At 35.2% G+C, this 27,242-nt stretch overlaps 1 protein-coding gene across 4 annotated transcripts in view; it reads left to right on the top strand.

Moving 5' to 3' along the window:
* Positions 1-27,242, top strand: part of DYNC2H1 (dynein cytoplasmic 2 heavy chain 1) — a 265,953-nt gene that overhangs the window by 24,230 nt on the left and 214,481 nt on the right. For all 4 annotated transcript variants that reach the window (XM_072968893.1, XM_072968892.1, XM_072968891.1 and 1 more), the window contains exons 13-29: positions 3,352-3,447; positions 6,602-6,754; positions 7,311-7,409; positions 8,450-8,589; positions 8,674-8,902; positions 9,782-9,909; positions 11,517-11,632; positions 15,021-15,148; positions 18,367-18,516; positions 19,236-19,441; positions 20,363-20,518; positions 20,607-20,721; positions 21,267-21,437; positions 22,395-22,777; positions 23,311-23,443; positions 23,552-23,669; positions 25,268-25,380. In XM_072968893.1, coding sequence (XP_072824994.1) covers positions 3,352-3,447; positions 6,602-6,754; positions 7,311-7,409; positions 8,450-8,589; positions 8,674-8,902; positions 9,782-9,909; positions 11,517-11,632; positions 15,021-15,148; positions 18,367-18,516; positions 19,236-19,441; positions 20,363-20,518; positions 20,607-20,721; positions 21,267-21,437; positions 22,395-22,777; positions 23,311-23,443; positions 23,552-23,669; positions 25,268-25,380 — 2,634 coding nt within the window. The remainder of the gene's footprint in view (positions 1-3,351; positions 3,448-6,601; positions 6,755-7,310; positions 7,410-8,449; positions 8,590-8,673; positions 8,903-9,781; positions 9,910-11,516; positions 11,633-15,020; positions 15,149-18,366; positions 18,517-19,235; positions 19,442-20,362; positions 20,519-20,606; positions 20,722-21,266; positions 21,438-22,394; positions 22,778-23,310; positions 23,444-23,551; positions 23,670-25,267; positions 25,381-27,242) is intronic.

The following is a 27,242-nucleotide window of genomic DNA, read 5'->3' as shown; positions in this document are numbered from 1 at the left end:
ATCTAACTGGGGATCAAATTTGTGACAGTTTTCCCAGTGCCGCACAGTAAGTTATGAAGCTGGGATTTGATTCCATGTCTCCCTGACTCCAAAGCCCATATTTACTGCATTACAATTCATATAGTGATGACAGATATATGAAAAAAACAGATATAATACTTAATATATTATGAGTGCTATATTATAGATACATGTTCAGAAAGTCCCATGAAAGAATAGAGGTGAAAATTTTCAATTATTTTCCTGGGCAGAGGTAAAGGTCGTGTCAGATAAGTCTTTGCAGGGGAATGATATTTGATGTGAGTCTGAAATAGTATACATGTTTTCTCAAGAGCACAAGGAGGACCAGATAATCATTTCAGTTGGAGGGACTATATATTCAAAAGCAGAGAGGCTCGCTCACTTCTGTATCCTAAGTATTTAATACAATAAAAGCTCAGATGAACAGATGGTCATATAGTAATTGACCCCTAGATGAACAGCTGGGAGAATTCAGCTGTGTGTGCCTTACTTCCGAGCACATATTTAACTGGCATAGAGAGTATGAAGTAGGTACTAGATGGGTAACAGTAGGGCCAGACTGCTGTAATTGTGTGTGTTCTTTTGCTTCTAGTTTTCCTAACTGGCTTTTTCTTGAATTATAGTTGTGGTATAGAATAGAGTGGGTATCCCCCACCAAAAATATGTATTCTTATGCGTACTAGTGAAAAGAGATTCTTTCCATAGTACCTACTTGCTCTTCTTCCCTGAACCTCTCCTTTTTCCCTGGCAGAGCTGACAATGTCTTTTGTCCACCACTATACCTTCTAGTAGGTGTCTCTTTTTTGATTCTTTAATTCAACAAATGTTTATTGAGCGACACTAATTGGGGAGATAAATAGCAAACGTATGGACAGTACGGTGTTAGGTAGTGATAGGCAAGTATTTTGAAGAAAAAGAGAACATGGTAAAAGGACTGTGACAAAGACTGCTGTTTTATACAGAGTGGTCAGGGTAGGCCTGAATGAAAAGGTAATGAAATGACATGACGTAAACTGAGCAAAAGTACCATGCAGATGTCTGGAGGAAGACTTTACAGGCAGAGGAAGTGAGTGACAATGTGGAAAGTTCCTTAGGGAAGACTTGTTTGGGTTAGAGAAACAGCACGGAGGCCAGTTTGGCTACAGTGCAGTGAAGGAGAGCTTTGTCGGGGGCTAAAGGCCAGTTTATGTGAAATGTGCCAGGGTAAGGGTTTTAGATTTGGATTTAATTCTTAAGTGTGTTGGGAAACCATTGGAAGGTTTTAGGTAAGAATTTTAGGATTTTGCATTTTACTCTCAAATATATTGGGGAATCATTTTACAGTTTTGAGGAGGCAGATATATGATATGATTTATGTTTAAAAAAGGACTAAATCAATCAAACCAAGAGCTAGTTTTTTGAAAGAGTAAACAAAATTGACAAACCTCTGGCCAGGCTTATCAAGAAGAGAAGAGAGAACACACAAGTAAACAAAATGAGAAATTACAACCAACACCACAGAAATACAAAAAATCATAAGAGAACATTATCAACAACTATATGGCAATAAATTGGACAACTTAGAAGAAATGGACAAGTTTCTATAAACATACGGTCCACCAAAACTGAATCAAGAAGAAATAGATCATTTGAACAGGCCAGTCACTAGAAGTGAAATAAGATCAGCAATAAAAAACTTACCTGCAAACAAAAGTCCAGGACCAGATGGCTTCACTGGGGCATTCTATCAAACATACAAAGAAGAGCTAATACGAATCCTTCTCAAACTTTTCCAAAAGATTGAAGAAGAAGGAATGCTCCGAAACTCATTCTATGAAGCCACCATCACCCTGATATCAAAGTCAGATAAAGACACTACCATAAAAAACTATAGGCCAATATCGTTGGTGAACACAGATGCACAAATCCTCAACAAAGTATTAGCAAACAGAATCCAACAGCACATAAAAAAGATCATACACTGTGATCAAGTTGGGTTTATCCCAGGGACACAAGGATGGTTCAACATATGCAGATCAATCAGTGTGATACACCACATTAACGAGAGAAAGAACAAAATCATGATCTCAGTAGATGCAGAAAAAGCATTTGATAAAATTCAACACCCATTTATTATAAAAACTCTCACTAAAGTGGGTATAGAGGGAACATATCTCAATATAATAAAAGCTATTTATGACAATCTTATAGGCAGCATAATACTCAATGGTGGAAAGTTGAAAGCCTTCCCACTAAAATCTGGGACAAGACAAGGATGCCCACTCTAACCACTGCTATTCAATATAATATTGGCAGTCCTCGCCATAGCAATTAGAGAAGACAGAAATAAAAGGGACCCAAATTGGAAGAGAAGAGGTAAAATTGTCATTATATGCCGATGACATATCAAAAACCATAAAAGTGCCGCACAAAAACTACAAGGGGGAAAGAGTGGGAAGGGATAAATTGGGAGTTCGAGATTTGCGGATACTAATATATAAAAAATAGATAAATAACATGTTCATACTGTATAGCACAGGGAACTGTACTCAGTATCTTGTAACTTACGGTGAAAAAGAATATGAAAATGAATATTATGTATGTTCATTTATGACTGAAGCATGTTGTACACCAGAAATTGACACAACATTGTAAACTGACTGTACTTAAATTTTTCTTCTTGTATATATATATATTTTTAATTTAAAAAGGACTATTTTGGCTACACTGTGTGTTTTGAATAGATAACAGGGCCTCATTGGAAACAGGGAGACAAATCAGGAGGCTGCTGCACTGGTCTTGCCAAAGGAGAGGGTGCTTGGATTGGGGTGGGATTGACGGAGGTGGGTGAAGTGGTTGAATGCAATTGGTATTTGATGGTATAGTCAGTAAACTTCCACTGATGTAGGATGTGAGAACAGTTAAGAACAGCTCAAAGAGTTTTGGTCTGAGAAATAAATTACTGTTTGCTGGAAAAGGAAGGAGCAGGTTTGAAGAGTTGCAAGAGTAAAGACTTCAGTTTTTTAGCACTTAACCATGATTTACTGGTTTCCTCTGTGTTCCCTATGAGACTATGAATGTCTTGATTCCAGGGACTAGGTTTTACAGTCTTTGTTTAATTAGTTCCCAGGATACGACTTGGCAAATTATAGGGACTCAACACATACTTGTTACTTTTGTAAGTTAATAACGCATAAATGCTGTATTGGAGATGAAAAATAATTTTTTTGTTTGATTTTGAAATTGAGAGAAGAGTTATTATTTCCATTCAAATTCTTAAAAATGAAGAACAATTGAAAATTAAGTGTGATATTTATGATTAATTATACTAATTGGAATTTTACTTTGTAGGTGGCACATTTTTACAATTCCATTGATCAACAAATGATTCAAAGTCAGAGACCAATGATGTTGCAATCTGCTTTAGCATTTGAACAGATCATTAAGGTAAATGGACTTTTTATGTTATTATAATTTATGTTATTATAATTCACTTTACATGTGAAGTGTTTCTTGTTTCTTGCTTTTTTAGTATACCCTTAGCTTAACAGTCATGGACCTAAGGCTTTATTTTGCTCTACAGTGACTTCCTTCACTGTTAACAAGTAATATTTTTTATAGCTGTAGATTTAAATGTTTTAATGTTTCACATATTTTGCTGCTGATTTTAATCAATTGAATTGAGATATATGTATAGTATACAGATTTGTATGCTATTATATTTATTTATTCACTGAAGTGTGAAGTCCTTTTGCATAAGACTAAAGCTTTTCAATCATCTCCTGATTTTATAATTGAAAGTTTTATTTGCTCTATCCACGCTTATTTGAATCTCCACACATAAGAAATTAGGAAAACCAACAGAAGTTTTTAAACTGTTACTATGTGACTGCTCAATTTTTGAAATTATACTTTTAGTCTTCATATACATGACATATTTAAAAAACAAAAAAGCAGAAGAGGAGTATACGCTTTTATTCTTTCGTTTGAAAGTGGACCGCTTGTTGTGTCATGGTTCTCAAGACTACCCCCAGGTTCTGTGATTTGGCGGTAGGACTCCTGGGACTCGGGTACGGCTGTACCCAGGGCTGATTTATGTGTGACGTATTACAGTGAGTGGATGCAAAGTGAAATCAGCAGAGGGAAAGGTCCATGGGGTGCCGTTCTGGGGAAGCCAGCTGCAAGCTTTCCAGTCCTCTCCCAGTGGAATCACCGAGGGCATGCGTAATTCCTCCAGCAGCAAAGTGTAACACATGTGAAACGTCGTCTCACTGGGAAAGATCACGAGTGACTCAGTACCCAGGCTTTTATTAGAAACTGGTCATGTAGGTATCGTCTGCATAATATGTACCAAAATTCCAGACTGCCTGAAGGAAATCAAGTGTTCAGTGTAAACATACTGTTTAGGGGCAGTGAGACACTTGAAAAGTTAGAGTGGTGGGAACTCTTCCAAAATCCAAGTTCTCAGATGCTGGCTGATGGCATCTTTCAAGAAGACCTTTTAACAGATAGCAGTCAGATCTGCTGGGTTAACTTTTTTCTGCACACTAGTTCTTAGGCTTAAAATTTATTGAAAGTTAGATAATTCATATTACAGATGTCATTAATTTTTTTTCTTGTTGCCATAGCACAGTATGAGTTTGTAATGCAAATTTTCAGAAATAGAGATGAAAAGAAAAAAAGGTTTTATGATTGTACTATGAAGAGATGGCCATTAGTAACAGTCTGGTGTATATCCTTTTAAACGTTTTCTGTGTATATTTACAAGTGGTCTTTTTGAAAATGGAATAATACTTTATTATTTTTGACCTTTTTCACCCAATAGATAATGTTTTAAATGTAAGCATTTAGAACGATTTCTTTGCTAATAAAAACATTCAAAATCACATCTGTTGATATTCCTAAAGAGAAAACTTGTTTTGAGAAATTGGGTTGTGAGAAGTAAATAATTACTTTTAGCTTATGTTAAGAGAGAGACATAGTGCTAGACAAAAACGAAGGAGAAAGAACACTAAAGCTTTTTATACTCCCCTGGCCACGTACTATGTTGGAGAGCAGGGACTGTTTATTTTTATATTCTAGCAATACAACAGTTAAGTAGTGTGTAGTAATTAGTAAAGGCTTTTGAACTGACTCACAGAGTATGCTATTGAATTTATTAAAGCCTGTTTAGTTTCATTCATTCATCCACTATTTATTGGGCCTTTACTACATACCAGAGACTTGCTATGCCTTGCCATTTACCAGTTCAAGTGAAGTATAGGAACCTTACTTCTATTTAGGTCTCGTTACCCTCTTCACTTCTATGTATTTGTCTTAGGTATTTATTTCGTGTCCTCTACATACATAGAACACCACGTCACACAGGGTCTGCTTTAGTCATCAAGTATAATTTAAGAACCTCATGAGGAGGACAGTTTATTTTTTTATGTTTTCCTGATCCCAGTGTTCTTTTTTTCCTTTCTGAAGTTCCAGGTTTCTTTTTTCTTTTCTTTCCTTTTCTTTTTTTTAAATCATTTTCTTCTTATTGAGAAAATTTCCTTTAGTCATGCTTTAAAGATAGGCTTGCTAGAGATGAATTCTGTTAGTTTTCTTTTGTCTGAAAATGTTTTTATTTTCTGTCATTCCTGAAGGGTATTTTCACCAGATACAAAATTCATGGTTGATAGTTTTTTTTTTTTTTTAGCACTTTAAAAATATTGCTGCACTTCCTCCTAGCCCTCATACTTTCAGATGAGAAATTCAGTTCATTCATATTTTTGGTTTCTAAGTGAAATATTGTTTCTCTCTGAAGCAGTGAGGTATAGCATGAGGCCAGGGTGAGTGAGTGTGTGTATTTTCAGATTTCTGCTGGACCCTGCGGGTACCCTCCAGACAAAAATGGAACATTGTGCTTTTTGCCCTACTGACACCTTCCTGTGAAAGTGGAACACCAGCTGGCCATGTCTGGTTGCCTCCCAGCAGGATGTAACCTCGCTCCCTCCTAAGCCCTGTTGACAGGGTCGGGAGGATGTGGAGGACGTTGCACACTGCTCTGTTGTAGCATCTCGGGAGTGGAAGCTCAGCTCCCCGTTAAGCCCCGCCGACATTAACAGAGGATGGATGATCAGCTCTCTGCCTGGCCCCTTTGAAACTGCAGAAAGGGGCAGGTGTTGGGGTGGAGTAGGGTGGGTATTGCTAAGAAGGTTTTCTGTTGTTAGGCCACTGGTTTCCTTGTCCTTCGGCCAGAGGGAGCAGACTTCTCTGTCCTGGAGGTGGTTCCAGGTTGGAGGCTCCTCCAGCTTCCTGTCCTGGGTATATGGGAGACAATAGGAGGCCCAGTGTGCTGTTCCTTAAATCCCAATGTTTTGAGGCTCTCCGCCTTCTTATTTCTACCTTTGGGTCTTCGGACGCTTGCTTGTTGTGTTACGTCCAGGGATTTTTAGTTGTAAGAGGGAGAACTTGGAAGCAATGGGGCTACTCAGTCTTGGCCTGAATGCCTTATCATTTATAAAATACAAGAATTACTGTGTGCTCTTTTATTGCAGGTCAGTGTTAGAGGTCATTGGACTTACGATGCAGAATGTTGAATCTTACCAAAATGTCATTTGTTGTACCTTAGAATTCAAAAGCAGGAAGTGGGGGAAAATCACAAATCACTTGGGATAATCCTAAAGAATTGGAAGGCTACATCCAGAAACTCCAAAATGCTGCCGAACGACTTGCCACTGAAAATAGAAAACTGAGAAAATGGCACACTACATTTTGTGAAAAGGTATATTTTATTTATAAAATGGAATAAGCTATGAATAACTTTTAAAAATAGGCTGTAACTTTAAATCACTTATTTGGAAATAATTTAAGACTTAGTTGCAAAAATAGTACAAACAGTTCACACTTGCCCTTCACCGAGCTTTGACATAATCATAGAACAGTTATCAAAACAAGGAAGTAGGATATTCTGAATTTACAACTTCTCCCACTGATGTCCTTTTTCTTTTCTAGGATCCGATCCAGGATCCTGCCTTGCAGTTAATTGCCGAGGCTCTCACCTTGTTTCTCATGATTTTGATACACTTCCGTTGAACACTCGTCAGTTATTAGACTGTCCCTCCATTTGCTCTTGTTGGATTGGGGTTGTGCAGTTTTGACAGGAGTACCACAAAAGTGATGCTTTGCCTTTCTCAGTGCATTATCTGGTATTGATATGTATTATTATAAGTTGAATTAACCTTGATCGCTCGATTAAGGTGGTGCCTGTCAGGTTTTTCCGCTGAAAAGTTACTATTTTTCAGGTGATACTCTGACAGTTACGCTCTCATTTTTAACAGGTGGTAGTCCTTATGAACATTGATTTGCTTCGGCAGCAACAGCGGTGGAAAGATGGATTACAGGAGTTGAGGACTGGCTTGGCAAGTGTAGAAGCACAGGTACAGTGTCTTTTAATTGCTGTCTACACTTTGAGATGTGACCTTTTCAGAATGTGAATATATGAATTGAAAAATTCACAAAGGTTATCTATAAATCTTTACTAATGAGTTCTTTGTAAATTTAGAATTTGACTGAATTACTTATAAAGACTGTAAATTAATAATGTATTTATATTTAAATAGTATAAGACTAAATTCCTATTTGTCTTAAGGAATGCCAAATCCCTCAATTTAGACTTTATAGCATTCTTGAGTTGGTGCTTAAATATTTATCATTTGTTAGTTTTCTTGTAGGTGATTGCTATGTCTGTTGAGTTGTGACAAAGTTAAATTTAGGCAGAAGCCTGAAGACTGAAATAATGTTTTCAGAATTTTTTCCCTTTCTTGGGGGGTAAAATGTCAGTTCTACACGTTTTGATTTGAAGTTAACTATGTGAAAGTAGTTAGCGTAGAAGCTATCTAGTAGGTGGTAATGGGATCTCAGTGCAATATGAGGTAGGTATCTTACACACTTGCTTATATTTTCCAGTTCTTAGAACTTTAAGAAAAAATTAAAATGAAAATACTAGAATTAACGATTTACAGTTATATGGAAGCGTAAGACTACACTTCTGAGCATTCTTATATTTTAAATTTATTATGTTGTTAAATGTGCAGAGGGTTATTTGGGGAGGGGAAGGGAAGAGAAGAATTACACTTGATGGGAATTTTTGCAAAAGGATTAAGAAATTTACAAAATAAACCATTGTTTCTGTTCTTTTTTTTTTTTAGGATCATAAAATAAAGTCCATAGAAAAATGCATTTGCTATTAACTTGATTTTGAAAATTTTACTGATCTTTTTGTGTATAAGTACAAAGACTAGAGCTTTTCATATTTGACTATGTATTCAAGTAGCAATTAAGAAGTTGTATGTTTTAGGATATTTAAAATGAGGTGTTATTTTGCTTGTAATTTTATTATATGTGATGTGAAAGCATTATATGAAAGCTCATTCCAACACCTAATTATTAAATAAACAATATGAATATGACACACTAGGGATTCCAAGCAAGTGACATGCATGCGTGGAAGCAGCACTGGAATCATCAACTTTACAAAGCCCTGGAACATCAGTATCAGATGGGCTTAGAAGCACTTAATGAGAATCTGCCAGAAATAAACATAGACTTAATATACAAGTAAGAGTTTTTAAAAACCCAATTTAATTTTCAGTCTATAATTTTCTAATAGTTCATATTTTAAAGTTATTTGTTTGCTTTCAGACAAGGACGGTTACAGTTCAGGCCTCCTTTTGAAGAAATCCGGGCTAAATATTACAGAGAAATGAGGAGATTCATTGGCATCCCTAACCAGTTTAAGGGAGTGGGTGAGGCAGGAGATGAAGCTATTTTTTCTATTATGATTGATAGAAATGCGAGTGGATTTCTGACTATCTTCAGCAAAGCAGAAGATCTGTTTAGGAGACTGTTAGCTGTTTTACACCAGCATAAGGTATGGAACATGTAATTTTCCGTCCAGTATAATATTTCATCTGATTGAATTAGAATTAAATGTACAAACCAACAGTTCATCTTGTATAGCATAAAATAAAAATGTGGCAAACCAGAGAGCCAACGTTGAGGATTCTTGTGCAATCCAGGTATGTGCCACAGATGAGAAAAAAGTTGTGCTAAAATTTTTTTCTCTTTGACTATTTGAAGATTGAGAAACTAGTTTTTTTTTTGTTTTTCTTTTCCATCTTTTTTTTTTTTTAATGTATTAACTTGGAATTTGAGGTGACTCTGTTGTGTCATTTTTAATTCCTTTCAGGAAAATACATCCTTTTCTCATTCTTCGGCTCAAGAGCAATCCATGGAGGGAAGCCCTCAAAGTTAAACTGAGATGATTTAACTGCTTCCTTTTGTTGATAGGGGCATCATACCAACCAGCTCTCCAAAGATAAACCTAATGGCATTCATTGCTCATTTGTATTGATCCTGAGGCATATGATTGAGAAGGCAACGCTGCTTCTGCGTTTAATTTAGTTAATGAAATCTACGTACTTTCAGATTTGTAGCTTGTAATAGCTCTTGGTTTTGCAAAAGTGATTTTATCTTTGTATACATCAAATTTGTGAAGGGAATCTAAGGAAAAAATTTTTTTGCAGTCTCTTCAAAGTTTTATGATCACTGTACTTTTGTATATTAAATTGTTTTTTTCTCCTGTTCATTCTTTAGGCTATGAAGTAATCGTATTTACGTACTTAAACTGAAACTTACTTGAATACCTCACTTTTGACCCTTTTAATTGTTCCTAATAGTTGGACCCTGATTTTTTACATGTTAACTTGTTAGTTCCATTTCTTTAATATGTTTTCTGTTCTTTAAATAGGAGTGGATTGTAATTGGGCAAGTCGATATGGAAGCCCTCGTTGAAACGCATCTTTCTACTGTACATGATTGGGAGAAAAATTTTAAAGCACTGAAAATCAAAGGGAAAGAAGCAGAACGGCTTCCAAGGTATGATAGTGAAGTCAAGGTCGCGCTTGTCACAGCAGTTTGCCCCGTGGGATAGTGTGAGACCTTCACTTGCTAGCGCTGAAGGCAGGCCTCCTTACGTCCACTACAGCTGGGCTGTGGCACTTGAGAATTCGGAGTGGCTACCCTGAGACTGAAACAATCCCTTCTAGAGGCTCTGCCGGCTGACACGTAGTTAGCGTAGGCTGGAGGAAGAGGCTGCTCTCCAGATCTTGTGTGAGGGTCTAGTAGTGGATGCGCTTAGGCACAGTCCCAGAATGGTAAGCGTCTACCACTGGGAGCATGCTGGAAGACGTTTGACTAATTTTGTGCTGCGCTGCTTCCCTTCCGAATGCCCTGGGAGGTGCACCAACTTGTTGCATCTAGACGGTGCCTTAAGTGTGGAGGAGGCCCTCTAAGGGGCATTTCATGACCCAGCTGCTTGGTCATGTAATCGTCAGTGACTTAGTATGTCCCCTTTACTCAGAAACTCGTGTCACTGGACCCATTCTATGTAACAAGCCCTGTGAAGGAAGGGCCTTGTTTAATTGTGCACATACCACCTGCAAAGAATAATACCACTTTGATTTTAATTTATTTGTTCCTTCTTTCAATAAATACCTGGTGGGGCATTTACAATATGCAAAACCTTGTCCTATGGGAGTACAAAGATGAAGACAGAGGACCTGAGATCAGGTTGCTTGCTCTCTGGTAGTGCAGTAAGATGAGTCAGAGACTTGTAAGTAAGTACAAGTAACTTACTTACTTGTAAGTAAGACAAGTAAGACAGGTTAAGAGAGTGGACTCTGGAGTTAGATGACTCTTACCAGCTGCATGACTTTGACAGTTATTTAGACCCTGTAAGCCTCAATTTTCTCAGCTTTAAAATGATTATAACTGTATTATTTATCTCAGTGTTTTGAGGATTTAATGAGTAATTTGCATATAAATTACTGGTGTAGGGTAAATTCTTGATAAATGTTGTTATGAATTGATACTAATACCAGATAGAAAAGTCTATATTCCATATTAAAGATTGAACTAAAGGCAGTGGACAGTTACAGGAGGATGACATCCCACCTATTTATGGCGAAATCAGGGAAAGCGCCCTTAAGATAGAAATACTTGAACTAGGGTTTTGTGAGTTAGATATAAAATTGTATCTGACTGTTTTATTGTTTTAGTGTCTCGATAATCCGTAACTTCCTATCTTTGTTTCCTTTCTTCTGTGATTGTTTTGTCCTTTCATTACAATATAGTGAATTTATTTTATAAATCTTTAAGTAGCTATGTTATATACTGTGACAAGAAAGCATGGAAAAATTTAACTATATTCATGTTGATACTTTAGTAATTCATATTGTGCTGCTTCTTTTTAACCTGACACACTGGATGATTAAAAACGAGTATTATAAAAAAATCGTGTAATGAAAAACTTCATTGTAGCATGTGTAAGGCATTTTTGCTAAATGAAATTGAAATGTGCTTAAAGATCACAATAATGCTTTCGGGTGATGTTTTAAAATGCATTACATAAAATCATGTCACAGTAAGACTCTTCCTCTAGTTCATCTTTGTCATGTCAAAATATGTCCACTGGCATTTTTCAGTGCTGTCAAGGTAGACTGTTTAAATATTAACTGTAACCCTGTGAAGACTGTGATTGATGATCTCATCCAGAAGTTATTTGATATGCTTGTTCTTTCTTTGAAGAAGTCCATTCAAGGTAAATACACTTTTAAATTTTTAGTTATGAAATATGAATGCCAATGATGATTAAAGTAAAAATCTAGAAAGTAGTATGAATTAAAATGTGCTTAAAATGATAATTTTAATAAAGTAGGAAGCTCCATGTCCAATGCCTGAGAGGTCTAAAATTGAAGACATTCTTATCATTCACAGTGTGAGCTAGTATCAGTTTGTTGCGTATGTTACTGAGAAAGACAGGTAATTCTGGTATATTGTATTTATCCTTATCTCTTCAATCAACTACAGGCATACCTTGGAGATACTGAGGGTTTGATTCCAGACCACCACAGTAAAGCGAATGTCATGATAAAGCCAGTCACATGAGTTTTTTGGTTTTCCAGTGCATATAAAAGTTACGTTTACATATACTGTAACCTGTTAAGTGTGCAGTAGCATTATTTCTCAATAAACAGTATACATACCTTAACTAAAAAAATACTTTATTGCTAAAAAAAGCTAACCATCATCTGAGCCTTCAGTGAGTCGTAATCTTTTAATGGAGTGTCTTGCCTTGATGTTGACGGCTGCTGACTGATCAGGGTGGTGGTTGCTGAAGGTTGGGTGGGCTGTGGAAATTTTTTAAAATAAGAACACAATGAAGTCTCAACAGTGGGCTTAAAATGGTAAACCATGGTGTAAACAGATGTGCTGTCATCAGGATTTCTTGTTCCATTGATAGAGTTCAGGCAGAATAGATTCAACATAATTCTTAAGGCTCTGGGACTTTTGGAATGGTAGATGAGCACTGACTTCAGCTTAAAGGCATTAGCTGCATTACACCTAACAAGAGAGTCAGCCTGTCTTTTTAAAAAAACCTTTTTTTAAAAAAATTGAAGTATAGTTGATTTATGATGTTGTGTTAGTTACTGGTATAGAGCAAATTGATTTAGTTTGTATGTGTGTGTGTATCTGTATCTGTTCTTTTTCAGACTCTTTTCCATTATAGGTTATTATAAGATACTGAACATAGTTCTTCGTGCTGTGCAGTAGGTCCTTGTTGTTTATCTGTTTTATGAATAGTAGTATGCATCTGTTAATCCCAGACTCCTTGTTTATTATTATTATTTTTTGTTTGTTTTTTTTGGGCAGGGAGGTTATCAGGTTATTTATTTTAAAGGAGGTCCTTGGGATTTAACCTAGGACCTAATGCATGCTGAGCACGCACTCTGCCACTGAGCTTTAGTACCCCCCTCCAAACTCCTAATTTACCTAACCTCCCTTCCCTTTCCCCTTTGGTGACTGTAAGTTTGGTTTTTATGTCTGTGAGTCTGTTTGTTTTGTAAATAAGTTCGTTTGTATCCTTTTTTTTGATTCCACATATAAGTGATATCATATGATACTTGTCTGTCTTTGTCTGATACTTCATTGTGTCTATACCACATCTTTAGTCATTCATTTATCAGTGGGCACTTAGGTTGCTTCCATGTCTAGGCTATTGTAAATAGTGCTGCTGTGAGCATCGGGTGCATATATCTAGAGTTTTTGGCTTTTCGGGCTATATGCCCAGGAGTGGGGTTGCCAGATCATATGGTAACTGTTTTTAGTTTTAAGGAACCTCTATACTGTTTTCCGTAGTGGCTGCACCAGTTTACATCCCCACCAACAGTGTAGGAAGGTTTCCTCTCCTCCACAACTTCTCCAGCATTCATTTGTAGACTTTTGGATGATGGCCATTCTGACCGTTGTGAGGAGATACCGCTCTGTGATTTTGATTTGCGTTTCTCTGATAATTAGCGATGCTGAGCATCTTTTCATTTGCCTGTTGGCCATCTGTATGTCTTCTTTGGAGAATCAGCCTGTCTTTTGAAGCTTTGAATCTGAGCATTCACATCTCCTCTCTACCTGTGAAAGTCCAGATCTCGAAGGTGTCTTCTTCCAATTGAAGGCTGTTTTTCGTCTACATTGAAAATCTGTTTGGTGGAGCAACTTTCATTTATTATCTTAGCTGGATCATCTGGATAACTTTCTGTAGCTTCCATATCAGCACTTGTTGCGTCAGCTTGAACTTCTATGTTATGGAGGTGACTTTTGTCTTTGAATCTCTTGAACCAACCTCTGCTAGCTTCAGACTTTTCTTCTGCAGCCTCCTCATTTCTCTCAGCCTTCGTAGATTTGAAGAGAGTTAGGCCTTGCTCTGGATTAGGCTTTGGCATAAGGAATTGTTGTGGCTGGATTGATCTTCTGTCCAGATCACCGAAACTTTCTCCATACCAACAACAGGGCTGTTTTGCTTTCTTACCATTCGTGTGTTCACTGGAGTAGCACTTTTAATGTCCATTAAAACCTTTCCTTTTGGCTGTTTGATGCAGGAAGCCTGGCTTTTGGCCTCTCCCATCTTTACACATGCCTTCTTCAGTAAGCTTAATCATTTCTAGTTTTTGATTTAAAAGGAGAGATGTGTCACTCTTTCTTTCACTTGAACGCTTAGAGGCCTGTTAATTGGCCCAATTTCAACGTTGTTGTGTCCCAAGGAATAGGGAGGCAGAACAGCCGGAATACATACAGCGTTTTCAGTTAAGTTCCCCATCTTGAATGGGTGTGGCTCATGACAGCCCCAAATAAGTACAGTAGTACGTACGTCAGCTCACTGATCATGGATCACCATAACAAATATAATAATAATGAAAGAGTGAAAAATTGCCAGTTACCAAAATGTGACACAGAGACATGAAATGAGCAAATACTCTTGGCAGAATGGCATTGATAACTTGCTCCATGCAGCGTTGCCACAAATCTTCAATTTGTAAAATATGCAATATCTGCAAAATGCAATAAAGTGAAGCACAATAAAACGAAGTATTCCTGTACTAGTTTCCAGAATATCCCAGTGTTTCTTTTTTCCTTTAAACTGAACTGTTTTAGCATTTTTAAGAACATTTTTTAATTGAGTTATAGTCATTTTACAATGTTGTGTCAATTTCCAGTGTAGAGCACAATTTTTCAGTTATACATGAAGATACATATATTCATTGTCACATTTTTTTCGCTGTGAGCTACCACAAGACCTAGTATATATTTCCCTGTGCTATACAGTATAATCTTGTTTATCTATTCTATATATGCCTGTCAGTATCTACAAAAGCATATTATTTAAAAAGCCGAGTTAAAAATTTTGAGCAAAATTTAATGGAAATTGAGTACATTTTAAAATTTCTTTTCAAAATATAATGTGAAACAACCAGTTTCGTAAGAGGACATTTCTTTGCCTGTTCTACGTTTTGAATTTTGTTTTATGAAAGCAATTGATGACTTAGGATGTAATGTGTTTCATGTAGTGATTAATTCTAACACTCCTTGACTTAGAAATTATGTAATTGAATATTTTTGGTGATAATATTTCTTATATTTCAATGTTATCTATTCAGCTCGTTTACATGAAATCAATACGTTTGTTACTGAGGCTATGGAAATCTTAACAATTATGCCCCAATCTGTGGAAGAGATAGGTAATGCAAATTTACAATACAGTAAGCTTCAGGAACGGAAGCCACAGGTGAGAATCACAACGTAAAATTAGTCATTTTTTTTAAACTGTACTGGAGATGTTTAAATTAGGTAATTTTATATGACTATTAAAAATACCATATAATTTCAATATAACAAGGAAGTCCATATAATCTAGTCCAATTGGTCAGTCCATGATTGGACTCTTGATGTTATGTTGGTGTAATGAGCCAGTAACAATAATTCTTTTTAATGTTTTCAGAAGTATTTGTGGTCTATTTATGATGTGACTTACTAGAATAAGACTAAACTTAAATTCATGCTGTTACTTCCAGGGTTGTATTTTTAGGATACTGAAGTGTGAAGTTAGAGCTGAGTTAGGAATACACACACACACACACACACACACACACACACACACACGATGGAGGAACTCATAATTAGAGACAAAGATAAATATTCATAAAAACAGCTTCAGAAGGCTAGAGCCTAGAATAAGCAAGTCAAAAAATTTTATAGAAAATATTATAGATGATCTTAGTTATGTTTAGAGGAAGGAGGAGAAATAATTGAAAATAGAATATGAACTTTTATGTATTCCTATTACATGAGAGACTTAAAATTATAGTTTAGAGGTGAGTGAAATAATATACCTTCATGGCAGAAGGAATTACAAACTTATATGGTAGGCTTAAGGATATAAAGGGGGTTTAAAAGCAAATAAAATAACGTACTTGGCTACTAGAAGGAAGTAGCAAAAGAAAGAATGGCATTATGAGCTGTGGCAGTTAGCTAAATCAGAGGTGTGATTATGGGGGAGCTGGGGATAGAACTCCAGTGTGAGACTTGGATGGATGGGAAAGTTAAATAATTGGTCTTCTTTCTTACTCTTTTTTGCTTTGCTGTTGTTACCATGTGTCATTGTCTTGATGTTAAAATGCCAAAAATGAAGAAAAAATTATTCAGTTCATTCATTGATTTATATGCTGAATACTTAGAGATCACTTGATTCATTCCAGGAGTTGTGCTAGGAGTCAGAGTTGCAGCTGTGAACGTGCTCTGTTCTCATGGAATTCATGTTCGTGTGTGTGTGTGAGAGAGAGACAGAAACATTGAGAGAGAGAGGCAGAGAGACACACGTAGACGGAGAGGAGGAGCGAGAGGAGCTGGAGCAGTGAGAGAACAAGCATGCTCAACAGGGGATGCTTCTTAGGGCAGGTGATCACAGAGACCTTCTCAGATAGATGACATTGAACCGAGACCTGAAGGATAAGGAGCCAGCCATTTCAAGATTCACAGGCAGAATGAACGGCAAACACGAAGATCTTAAGGTAGATAAGGAGCTTGCTATGCTTGTGGAAGAGAAAGATGCAAATGTTGTCAAGAAACTTAGTTATCAAGAAAGCCATACTATTCAAGGAAGAAAATGGTTTGAGGTAAAATTGGAGAGGTTGGCAAGGGCCAGATTGTAAAGGCACTTTTAGACAATCATTAGGAGTTTGGGGAGTTTTTCTGAGAGTAATAGAAAGTCCTTAGAGGAATTTAAGCAGAAAAGGGACACGATGTGGTTTACATTTTTGAAGTGATTGCTCTGGCTGATCTGTAGATAGTGGATTGCAGGGAGACAAAAGTAGCAGTCTAATGTCAGTTAGTTGGATATTGCAGTTGGTAAAGAGACGACAGAAGCTTGTACCTTGTAGGAGCAAAGGAGATGGAGACAGCCAGAGAAATGGATGATGTATTTTAGAGGTTAGCATCAAGGCCTTCTGATGCATTAAAAGTAGAGGGGAATTAGAGAAAGAGACGTAAACACAACTTCTAGGTTTTTGGCTTGAGTGGGAAGCGAATGGTACCATTTATTGAGATGAGGATGGCTGGAGGGGGGAGTTTGGAGTTTGGAAGTGGTGCGGATTGATGTCAGAATGAGGAATATAGAATTTCGAATAAAGGTAAAGACTAGAGATACTGCTTTGAAAGTCATCTTTATATTCAAGATATTTAAAGCCATAGGATTGAACTAGATCATCTGATTGACAACACAGTAGAGGGTATGGGATCAGGTTTGAGCATTACAAAATTTAGAGTTCAAACATAGACGGAGGTAGCAACAAGATTGATAAAGAAGTAGGACGAAAGACATGAAATGTATCATCACAAAAACTAAGAGAAGAGAAATAGATGTATGTTGGGAACAACAACGTGGTAGGAAGTGGTATGAGACAGTATAAAGAGCGAGACAGAATCTAGGTCATGTGAGCCACATTGAGGATCTTAGGTTTGATTTTGTGGACCTTGAAGAGTCATTGCTGGGTTTTAAGCAGCAATATGTTATAGAATTGTGTTTTGATATGTGTCTCTGTTGGTACGTGGATTTGAAGAAGTAGGAATGCATACAGGTAGACCAGGAAACTATTGTAATGTCATTACAGGTTGAGTGCTGTTCACAAGCATAGGAAATTAGAATCCTACTGTTTCTTCTCTCACTGATTTTCCTAGTACAACATGACTTCTTGGTCCATTGTTTCTCCTGTTTCTCAGGTGGAACTGATCCTGCCTAGGAATTGCAAACTGGTCGTGGAGATACACTTGAATTTTTTTGTTGTGGTCTATTTTGTATCCTTAGTGATTTTAAATACCTTTGAATGGATTTTGTTGCTTTGTTGAATAGTAAAAGTACAGTATAAATTATAGGACACTTGTTTTATGGTGCTTTAAAAGGTCTAGAAGCAATTTGAGCAGAGTAGCACTTAGTGACCTGCAGCCAGACAGTTTAACAGGCTGCTAATTGTACAGTCAGCAGAGCGTTTCAGGGGAATACAGGAGCTTGGTTCTGTTTCTTCAGTTGTCCCTTTCTTAAGTACCTTTTTTCATGACTTTCCATTTTCTATATTATGTTGGATAATTTAGTGATTAACTAAGAACGTAAGTTAACTAATCTTAATTCTTTTAGAAGCTTCTTTAGCATTTTCTTATGAGTGGAACTCTTAAAAGAATTTCTTTGAACAGCTATAGTATTGTCTTTATATATTCATGGTTTAATTCAGTTTCATATTACTACTTTTTATCCTTTTTAACCTTTGATGTTTGAGTGCCTTAGATGACCTGGTATATAATAAGTATTAGAAACTTTAGGAATTTACCAAATTATTTAAAAGCAAAATTCTTGATTAAAAAAGAGTAAATCATGAAACAATTTAAAATAAATGGAATTTTAAGAAATTTGATACGATAGGTTGCTTTTTATAAGTTATTTCATTTAACCTTTAGATTCTGCCCTTATTTCAAGAAGCTGAAGATAAAAACAGACTTTTACGAACTGTGGCAGGTGGAGGTTTAGAGACAATTAGTCATCTGAAAGCTAAGTGGGATAAATTTGAGTTGATGATGGAAAGTCACCAACTTATGATTAAAGATCAGGTAAGAATCTTTTAGTCATTTTGTTAGAATGAAGATAATTCTTTTCACACTTCAGATTTCTTGCTTATCTTTGTTCCATGAAAGCTCAGGTTTGTAAGAATTTTATATTGCTGATGAAATTGACCTCCCTCGGTACTTCTGTGTAGTAAAACACTTCATACAAATGATGATCTTGTCACATAATTTATCTTCGCTTACTCCTACACCAAGAATGTATGTAACATTCTTTTCAGTCTTTCTTAAGAATAAATTTGTTTATATACTATGCATGGTGTCTTTGAAGGATATGGTCTGGAAGTTGTACACATCTGTTTTGCTCGTATCCTACTGACCAGCACTTAGACTTATGGCTGCTAGCTGCATAGGAAATGGGGACATGCCCTCCTCTGTTAAGCAGCTGTGTTCTCAGGCAGAACAGCGGGCAGTCAGAGATCAAACTGTTCTCTTACCACATTGATTTTGTTGATAGTTGTGCTGGATGCTGTTAATCACATGAGTGATTCTGTCATGATGTTTGCGGTATATCTCTTGTTATTGTTAAACTTACGGTCTAATTTATTTTTGAGTTATTTTCTTGCACTTGAAATCAGTAATTGAAAACCTTTGAAAGCTGCTATTGGTTTTTTGACTTTTAAATAGAAAATGTTGGAAATAAAAAATGGAATATAAAATGAGATTTTTATTTCAAATTAAATGATATAAAGTCTATTGGCTTATAGATTGAAGTGATGAAAGGAAATGTGAAATCGCGTCTTCACAATTATTATCAAGAATTGGAAAAATTTAAAGCTCGTTGGGACCAACTAAAGCCTGGTGATGATGTTATTGAAACTGGCCAGCAAAATACTCTTGATAAGAGTGCAAAGTCCATAAAAGAGAAAAAAATGGAATTTGACGATCTTGAAGTCATAAGGAAAAAGCTGGTGTATGTTTTTTCTTTAAAATTGATAGTGCTCATTTTGAAAAAAAGTTTTATATTTATATTAAGTAGTAATGTTCTTATATCTGTTATCTTAATGTCTTTCCTCGAAAACTTCAGCAGTTTTAAAAATACCAATAGTAAGTGCTCATGCTACTGCTTCCTTAGCAGTTGTTAAATTATATAAGGATTTTAAAAGAAAAGCAAATTTCTGGTTAGGTCTAGAAGTAGTACAGGAAATTAAATTTACTTAAAAGTTAAATTAGGTAGTTGGGATACTTGGCTTTCTGTGATCTCATTATATTTAAAAATGGAAAGTTACTTTTAGAGCTTCTAAAAAATGAACCTAGCAAGATAATGAGATTTCAAAGAAAAACATTTGTTTTATGTTATAATAATACAAGATACTAAGTTTAATTATTGTTTTTGGTTTGCTCTGTTTAGACAAATGCATCCACAAATTAACTGCCTTCATGAGTGAGTGGAGGTTTTAGTACCACACTTAATAGCATTACACTGATTAGATGAAGAATAGCTTACATTCTAGACGCTAATATTTTCAACTGAGAATAATATTAATGGATATTAATATTAATCACTTGTCACATTAATTCATTAATTTATATAATTCTGAATATTTGTATATGATATATATTATGTACATAAAATATATTTATATGTATTACTAACTTTGACTCCTTTGGAAAAAATGCGTTTTAATGAACTTAGAAGCAACCATACTTTGGTAGAAAATTCTCATATAAAGTAGGCATAGTCCCCCATCGTCTACTTCCACTGTCAGATACGTGCACATACACATGCACACACACAGGGAATCCAGTTAAATATCAATAAGTTTAACTAATTAGTAATTTAACAGTTTTTCTTTTTTTAAAATGGATTATATTTTACTGCCTGTTTCTATAGTGATGATTGCCATCATTTTGGACTGGAAGAGCCCAACTTCTCTCTGGCATATAGCGTCTCTAAGGATATTGAGAGCTGTGCACAAATCTGGGCCCTTTATGAAGAATTTCAACAGGGATTTCAAGAAATGGCCAATGAAGATTGGATTACTTTTCGGTTTGATTCATAAACAATATTTAGATTCCGATAATTTTGTGTGTTTTGGGGGATATAAATTTGAAGGTGCATTTCTGGTATTTTACAGGACTAAGACATACCTGTTTGAGGAATTTTTGATGAATTGGCATGACAGATTAAGAAAGACTGAAGAACATTCAGGAATGACAGTGAAATTACAAGCAGAGGTTGACAAATATAAAGTAAGATAGTTTTACTTATCCTACTATTTAAAAATGATATTTGGACCTTTCCTGTATCTTTTTATTATATAGTGAGTGAACTGTAATTTTAGTTTATATATTTTTTAATGATTCCATTACATGAAAAAAATAGAAAATGTAGAGTAAACCATAGAAGTTAACTGATATTTCTGCTACAATTTGAAAGAAGTTATAACTAAGAAACTTATGGTTAAAGTTATAAATTGCCATGTTTTTAATTTAACAATTAGGTTATGGGGTCATTTAGCATATTTAGAATATAGGTCATATCCTAAAATCATAAAAATAGAAATATTTTAGGTCATGTTTTAAAATATATCAAGCCACAAAGGCAAATTTGCATGTATCCACAGCAATGTTTTTATTAATAAAGTTTCATACAATTCTATTTAAGAATTTGATTTCAATATTGTTAAATAAGATAATACTAATGAAACATTTTATAAGTAATTAAAATTAAATAATAAGCATTTTGCTGATCTATGTATATATGTGTGCATGTGTCTTTTTTTATTTTTTGACAGACTGCAGTTCCTGTCTTGAAGTATGTGAGAGGGGAGCATCTTTCTCCAGATCACTGGCTTGACTTGTTTCGTTTACTCGGCCTTCCTAGGGGAACTAGTCTAGAAAAATTACTCTTTGGTGATCTGCTTAGAGTAGCTGATACAATTGTTGCCAAAGCTTCAGACCTTAAAGTAAGAACCACTTTTATAAATATCTCATAAATCTGACCTTTATCAACATACGATTTTGCTTTGTATTATATTTAAATAAAACGGCAAGTTAAATTTCATTCTTCCCTTAACATAGTGACAGTATTCCGTTATTCCATAATTCTTTCATTAGTAATACATCTGAAACTATGTGAAGGGAGAGAAGCAATATAAACCTCTTCTTTGAGAGAGTGGGAAAAAAAACCTGAAATGAAAGACACACCTGACTTTAAGAAGGGTGCCAGCTTTAATCAAAAGGCAAAAAAATACAAATCATTTTACACAAAATAGATTTATACTATGGGATATCCAGAGAACTAAGCCAGGAATCAGTTTGCTAATCAGATTTAACAGTGATCTCAGGTAAAAGTAAAATCTGCACAATTCTAAGTAGCAGACTTTCTGTGTTGTGTTCGACCCATTCAATGTAAAAATAAAAGGACTCAATGTCAAGTTGTTTTATGTTCAATCTAATGTATATACTTTGATGTTTGCTAATAATCCTGCAGTATATATAGATAATCATGAGGCTGCAAAAGCACGGCTGCTATAGGAGGTAACTCTAGATGATTGTTAATCACTTTAGATGTACGGTTAAGTTACAATAAAATTGCTGAGGTCTGCAAAATATTAAATAAGCCAGACTATTTTTGTGTTTTGCAGTGGATGCTTAAGTTTTGTTTTTTTTGGAAGTAAAAAGCATAAGGCAGAACATTGTATATATTCTGACAATGTGAACCTGGATACTTAATCTCTGATATCCCTTGATATATTAGTCAGTAATTCTCTTGGATTGCATGTAAAATATATCCATTTACATTTTTTTTGCCTTATGGTGAAAAGCCAAATAAAAATATATCTTCTTATAAAATAGATATCTTGTAATTTATTTATATGATAATGTTGAAGTAATAAATATGGATGTTTTGTGTTAAATAGGATTTAAATAGTCGGGCACAAGGTGAGGTGACAATCAGAGAAGCTTTACGGGAACTTGATCTTTGGGGAGTTGGAGCAGTATTTACCTTGACTGATTATGAAGACAGCCAAAGTCGAACTATCAAGCTGATTAAAGACTGGAAAGACATAGTCAATCAAGTTGGAGATAATAGATGCCTTCTTCAGTCCTTAAAGGATTCTCCTTATTATAAAGGATTTGAAGATAAAGTGTCAATTTGGGAGAGAAAACTTGCAGAGTTAGATGAATACCTACAGAATTTAAACCATATTCAGAGAAAGTGGGTGTATTTGGAACCCATTTTTGGCCGTGGAGCATTGCCAAAAGAACAGACACGCTTCAACAAGGTTGATGAAGATTTTAGGTGAGTACAACTACATAAGAGAAAGACATACATGACAGTTTTTGATTCATATTGTGAGGTGGTTAATACAAGCTAATTACTTTTACATCATTAGCATCATCTGTTTCCCTTCCACTCATTGACTTACTGTTTTGGTTCATCATTCAAATCTCAGCTCCAATTACTTCCTCAAAGAAACCATTGGTTAGGGGTTGCCCCATTAGCAACTCTTATAATACCCTGTTAGCATTTTCCTTGTTAGCATTTATCATACCTCTATTTGAATATTTGGAGAAATTATTTAATATCTTTATCACTGGGCCATTATCTTTGTGAGGTAGGATTTAATATTTGTTTAGTGAATGAATGAAATAGGAGGATGTGCAATAATGGAGGTTAAAAGTGATAACGGGATATTAATTTTTAGCATAATTTATTAGAAGCATGATGTATTGCTGTTATGTTACTGTTTATTTTAAAGTAGTCTCCATATCGCTCTTTCAGCCAAAAACTGTTAAAATAGATGTAAAATAACTTTTCTTTTCCTTCTGCAGATCAATAATGACCGACATCAAGAAAGACAATAGAGTTACAACGTTAACTACTCATGCAGGAATGAGAAATTCTCTACTAACGATACTTGATCAGCTCCAAAGATGTCAGAAATCATTAAATGAATTTTTGGAGGCATGTTTTTAAAAAAATCTTTATGTAATAAATTATAAAGTACTGTAATATCTTAATGATTTGAAAAGAGAAGACTATTCTTTTTGTTTTTATTTTATTTCTTTTTAGGAAAAACGCTCAGTGTTTCCAAGATTTTACTTTATTGGTGATGATGACTTATTAGAAATACTGGGCCAGTCTACCAACCCATCAGTCATTCAGTCTCACCTTAAGAAGCTGTTTGCTGGTAAGATTGACCATTTACTCAACAGATATTTCTTGTTTCATCTATTGACCAAGTGTAATGTTAGGCTGTTAGGCAGACTATTCGTTAAAATACAGATCATACACTCAAGAGAACTTAGTTTAGTGGGTGAGGCAAGCTAGTAAGTTAATGAATATAATATGTGACAGTTTTTATGATTGACGTAAGTATGTGGTGTTATAGCTGCATCTGTGAAGATATTTAGCTCGGTTTTGCGGCATGAAAAGATGACATCTCAGGTGAGATCTAAAGAATGTATAGTTTCTAGCTAGAGAAAAAAACGAGGAGGCAGGGGGAATAGGGTGTGCGGAGGTCTGGAAGTGAAGGAGAACATATCCCTTCATTACTGAGTTTCAGGTCTCCCACATGATGTTCCGGTGGAGATTCTCAGTAGGCAATTATTAGCAGAGTTACTGGGATGGAGATGTAAAAACTGGGAGTCATCTTTATATAGGTAATAATTAAGCTATGGAAAGGCAAGATTGCCTGGTTAAAAAAAAAAAATTGTAGGATAATAGTGCATATGACAATATTCTTTCATTTTGTTGAATCACTTTATTTGGTTAATTGCATATGGAATTGGTTTGTTACAAAAACTGATGATTATTTTTCTCGAAATATTTGGTTTTTTTGGGAAAAGAGCTATATTTTTCAAATAAACTTTAAGAAGTAAAACATTTTCATCATCTCTTATATAATCAGGGATCAGTAAACTATAGGACCACAGGCCATGTCTGGCTCACTGCCTGTATTTTTAAAAATAAGATTTTGTTGGAAGGAATACAGCCGTGCCCATTACTGTTTATAGCTGCTTCTATGCTACAAGTGTAGAGCTGAGTAGTTGTCACAGAGACCTTATGACCTGTAAAAACCTACAATCTTTACCCTCTGATGCTTTACAGAAGTATTTACTTAACTACGATATATCTGAAGCTTATTAGAGTGCTTATATCTGTAACTGTGACTTGGTGTGTGGGAGGTGGTAGAAAAAACTCCTGGAATCAGAAAGCTTGCTTTGAAGCTGTACCTCTACTATTTATTAGTTATTAATTTACCTCTCTGAAATCTAGTTTTCGTCTTTAAGTTGGGAATAGTAACTTACGGGGTCTTTCTGAAGACCAAAGTAGATTATGTGTTTTAAGATTTTTTATGTAGTATAAAGTGAGTGCAAATTTTGGAGAAGGGAAGTCCTGTTTACCCTCCCCTTTTCCTCTTATCTTTTTGTCTCATATCATATAAGGGGCATCAGTATGTGTTCTTATGCACTTATTTGTGCCTGACTTTTTTTGCTCATCATAATGTTTTCAAGATGCATACAATTATATTTTGTTTTTATTGTTGAAAATCGTCAGTTGAATATATATCAGTGTCTCCATTCACCTGTTAATGGGCAGTCAAGTTTCCAGTTTTTGGTTATGAAAAGCTGTTTTATTATATTATATAGTTGAATTAATGTAATTCTATTCCATTATAATGTGTATTATGTGATATACATTATGTATTATGTGGCAATCATATACACTGCCTAATAATTAAGCCTTTACTGCTTTTGTGTTTAAATTGTTGCTTTTGTATTATAGGTATTAACAGTGTGTGCTTTGATGAGGAGTCAAAATATATAACTGCCATGAAATCTTTACAGGGAGAAGTTGTACCTTTTAAAAATAAAGTTCTTCTGTCAAATAATGTAGAGGTAAATACTTCTTTTTCAAGTGTAAATATAAAAAGGATTAACTATATGAACTTTGTATCAAAAGTAACTTAGTCAATTTGTAGAGTAAATTGGTTAATTTAGGCCTTTTAGGAAACTCATATCTTTAAAAAAAATAATTTGTTATGTTTGATATTAGAGAGAATATGGATTTTTATTCTTTGGAAAGAAGCATGTAATTATGAAAAAACTTCTGCTTTGGAGCCAAAAAGACTTGGATACTCATTTTATCTCCACAACTTATTAGCTATATAACTTAGTCTCACTTAGCTACAGAATGGGAGTCTTACTAGTTGTTGCAAAGACTGTTTTCAAAATTAAATGAGATCACTGGCTTTAAGTACACTATACTGTTTGGAACATAAGTGCTCAATAAGTTTGTGTTCTCTTTTTTCTTTAAAATCTGAGTTGTATGAGATGTTTTAATTGAACAAGTAAACTTGAGGCTAGTGCATTATGGAACAACTGGTTAACTGGTTCTGCAGGACTAGGAGTGAGCTGTCAAAGGCCTACACACTTACACAGCTACAACCAAACAGCAGTGGGATGTACCACACTGAGCTGTGATTATTAGGTTCCAAAATTATCTTCCAACTGGAAGATAAGTCAGGACCATGCCTTATCTATACAGTTTAGTAAAATGCCCATTTCTGGTTAGGCCGCAACATTTTATTGGATGTTGAGTATATAAATGGTGGTGATTGAAAGTTTTGTTAAGTAGCTCCCATGTTAGATGAAGAGTTTTGTTTTTGTCGTTTTTGGATTCCTTTCTTGTAGTCTTGCTGGGACTGGATGAACAGAGAGAGAAGGAGCTTTTAGCAGCTGAGCTGGGGCTGTTTTGCCAGCAGAGGAGAACGGGAGCTCTGGAAGCTCCTGTGACAGTTAGCGGAGCAGGGGTCTGCTGCCGCGTGCTGTGAGCTTCTCACTCTTGAGCTGCAGTGGCTTTCGAGCTGGGCACAAGTTCATGCTATTTTTAATACTGGAAAGTGCTCTAAAGATAAACAAAAAGAAAGCTAGAACTTAAAGTAGGTGATGAAGGAAAGCTATGTAAGTTTGTAGTTTTTGCCCTTATGTTTTATTGCAAATGATAGTCTTAAAGTTAAGTAGTGATCCTTAAGCATTCATTGCTATTTCCATCAATTATCATTATTTTAACTTTAGTTAACTTTTATTATTTTATTTATAATTAAATGAGTGAAAAATGTATTGTTTTGGCCTTGAAACAAAATTAGTTTTGTTTGAAGAGGCAGCTTAAGTCCTCAAATGATTTAGCTCAGCCCAATGAAGCTCTCCTTTCCAGTTGTTACAGCTTTCTGCCTGTGAGATCATCAGGCTAGTGTGAGCCATGGGAACAGCTAGTCACTGTGGCGCTAATTTATTGGCCCAACTACCTGGTTTGATTTGTTATAATGAGAAAATGAATGGATTACTTCTTAAAAATGTTCATTTTTTTTGGTTTGTATAGCTGATGATAGTGATAGCTAACCACAAATTTTTGAGTTTTCACACTTACTATTATCCTGAGAGGTGAAAAATTATTTTCTTCAATTTATTTAAATCATTTATTGATTAAAAAAATTGTGTGCCGGGGGGGAGATATATAGCTCAGTGATGGAGCGTGTCCTTGGCATGCACGAGGTCCTGGGTTCAATCTGTTAAAAAATAAATAAATAAATAAAAACCTAGTTGTCTTCCCTGCCAAAAAAAAAAAAGCATGTCATATAACATATTTTGGGAGTGTGAGAATAAATAAGAAATTATAACCTTCCCCTTGAAATAAATAGGGTCATTAGACTGTATATTTGTTTTATGGCTTGTGTAATAAGAAATAATATATTCTCTAA

This window comes from Vicugna pacos, chromosome 10 (assembly GCF_048564905.1).
Source record: "Vicugna pacos chromosome 10, VicPac4, whole genome shotgun sequence".
NCBI lineage: Eukaryota > Metazoa > Chordata > Mammalia > Artiodactyla > Camelidae > Vicugna > Vicugna pacos.
The sequence above is the reverse complement of the archived record's forward strand: the minus strand, read 5'-3'. Positions and strand labels throughout refer to the sequence as shown.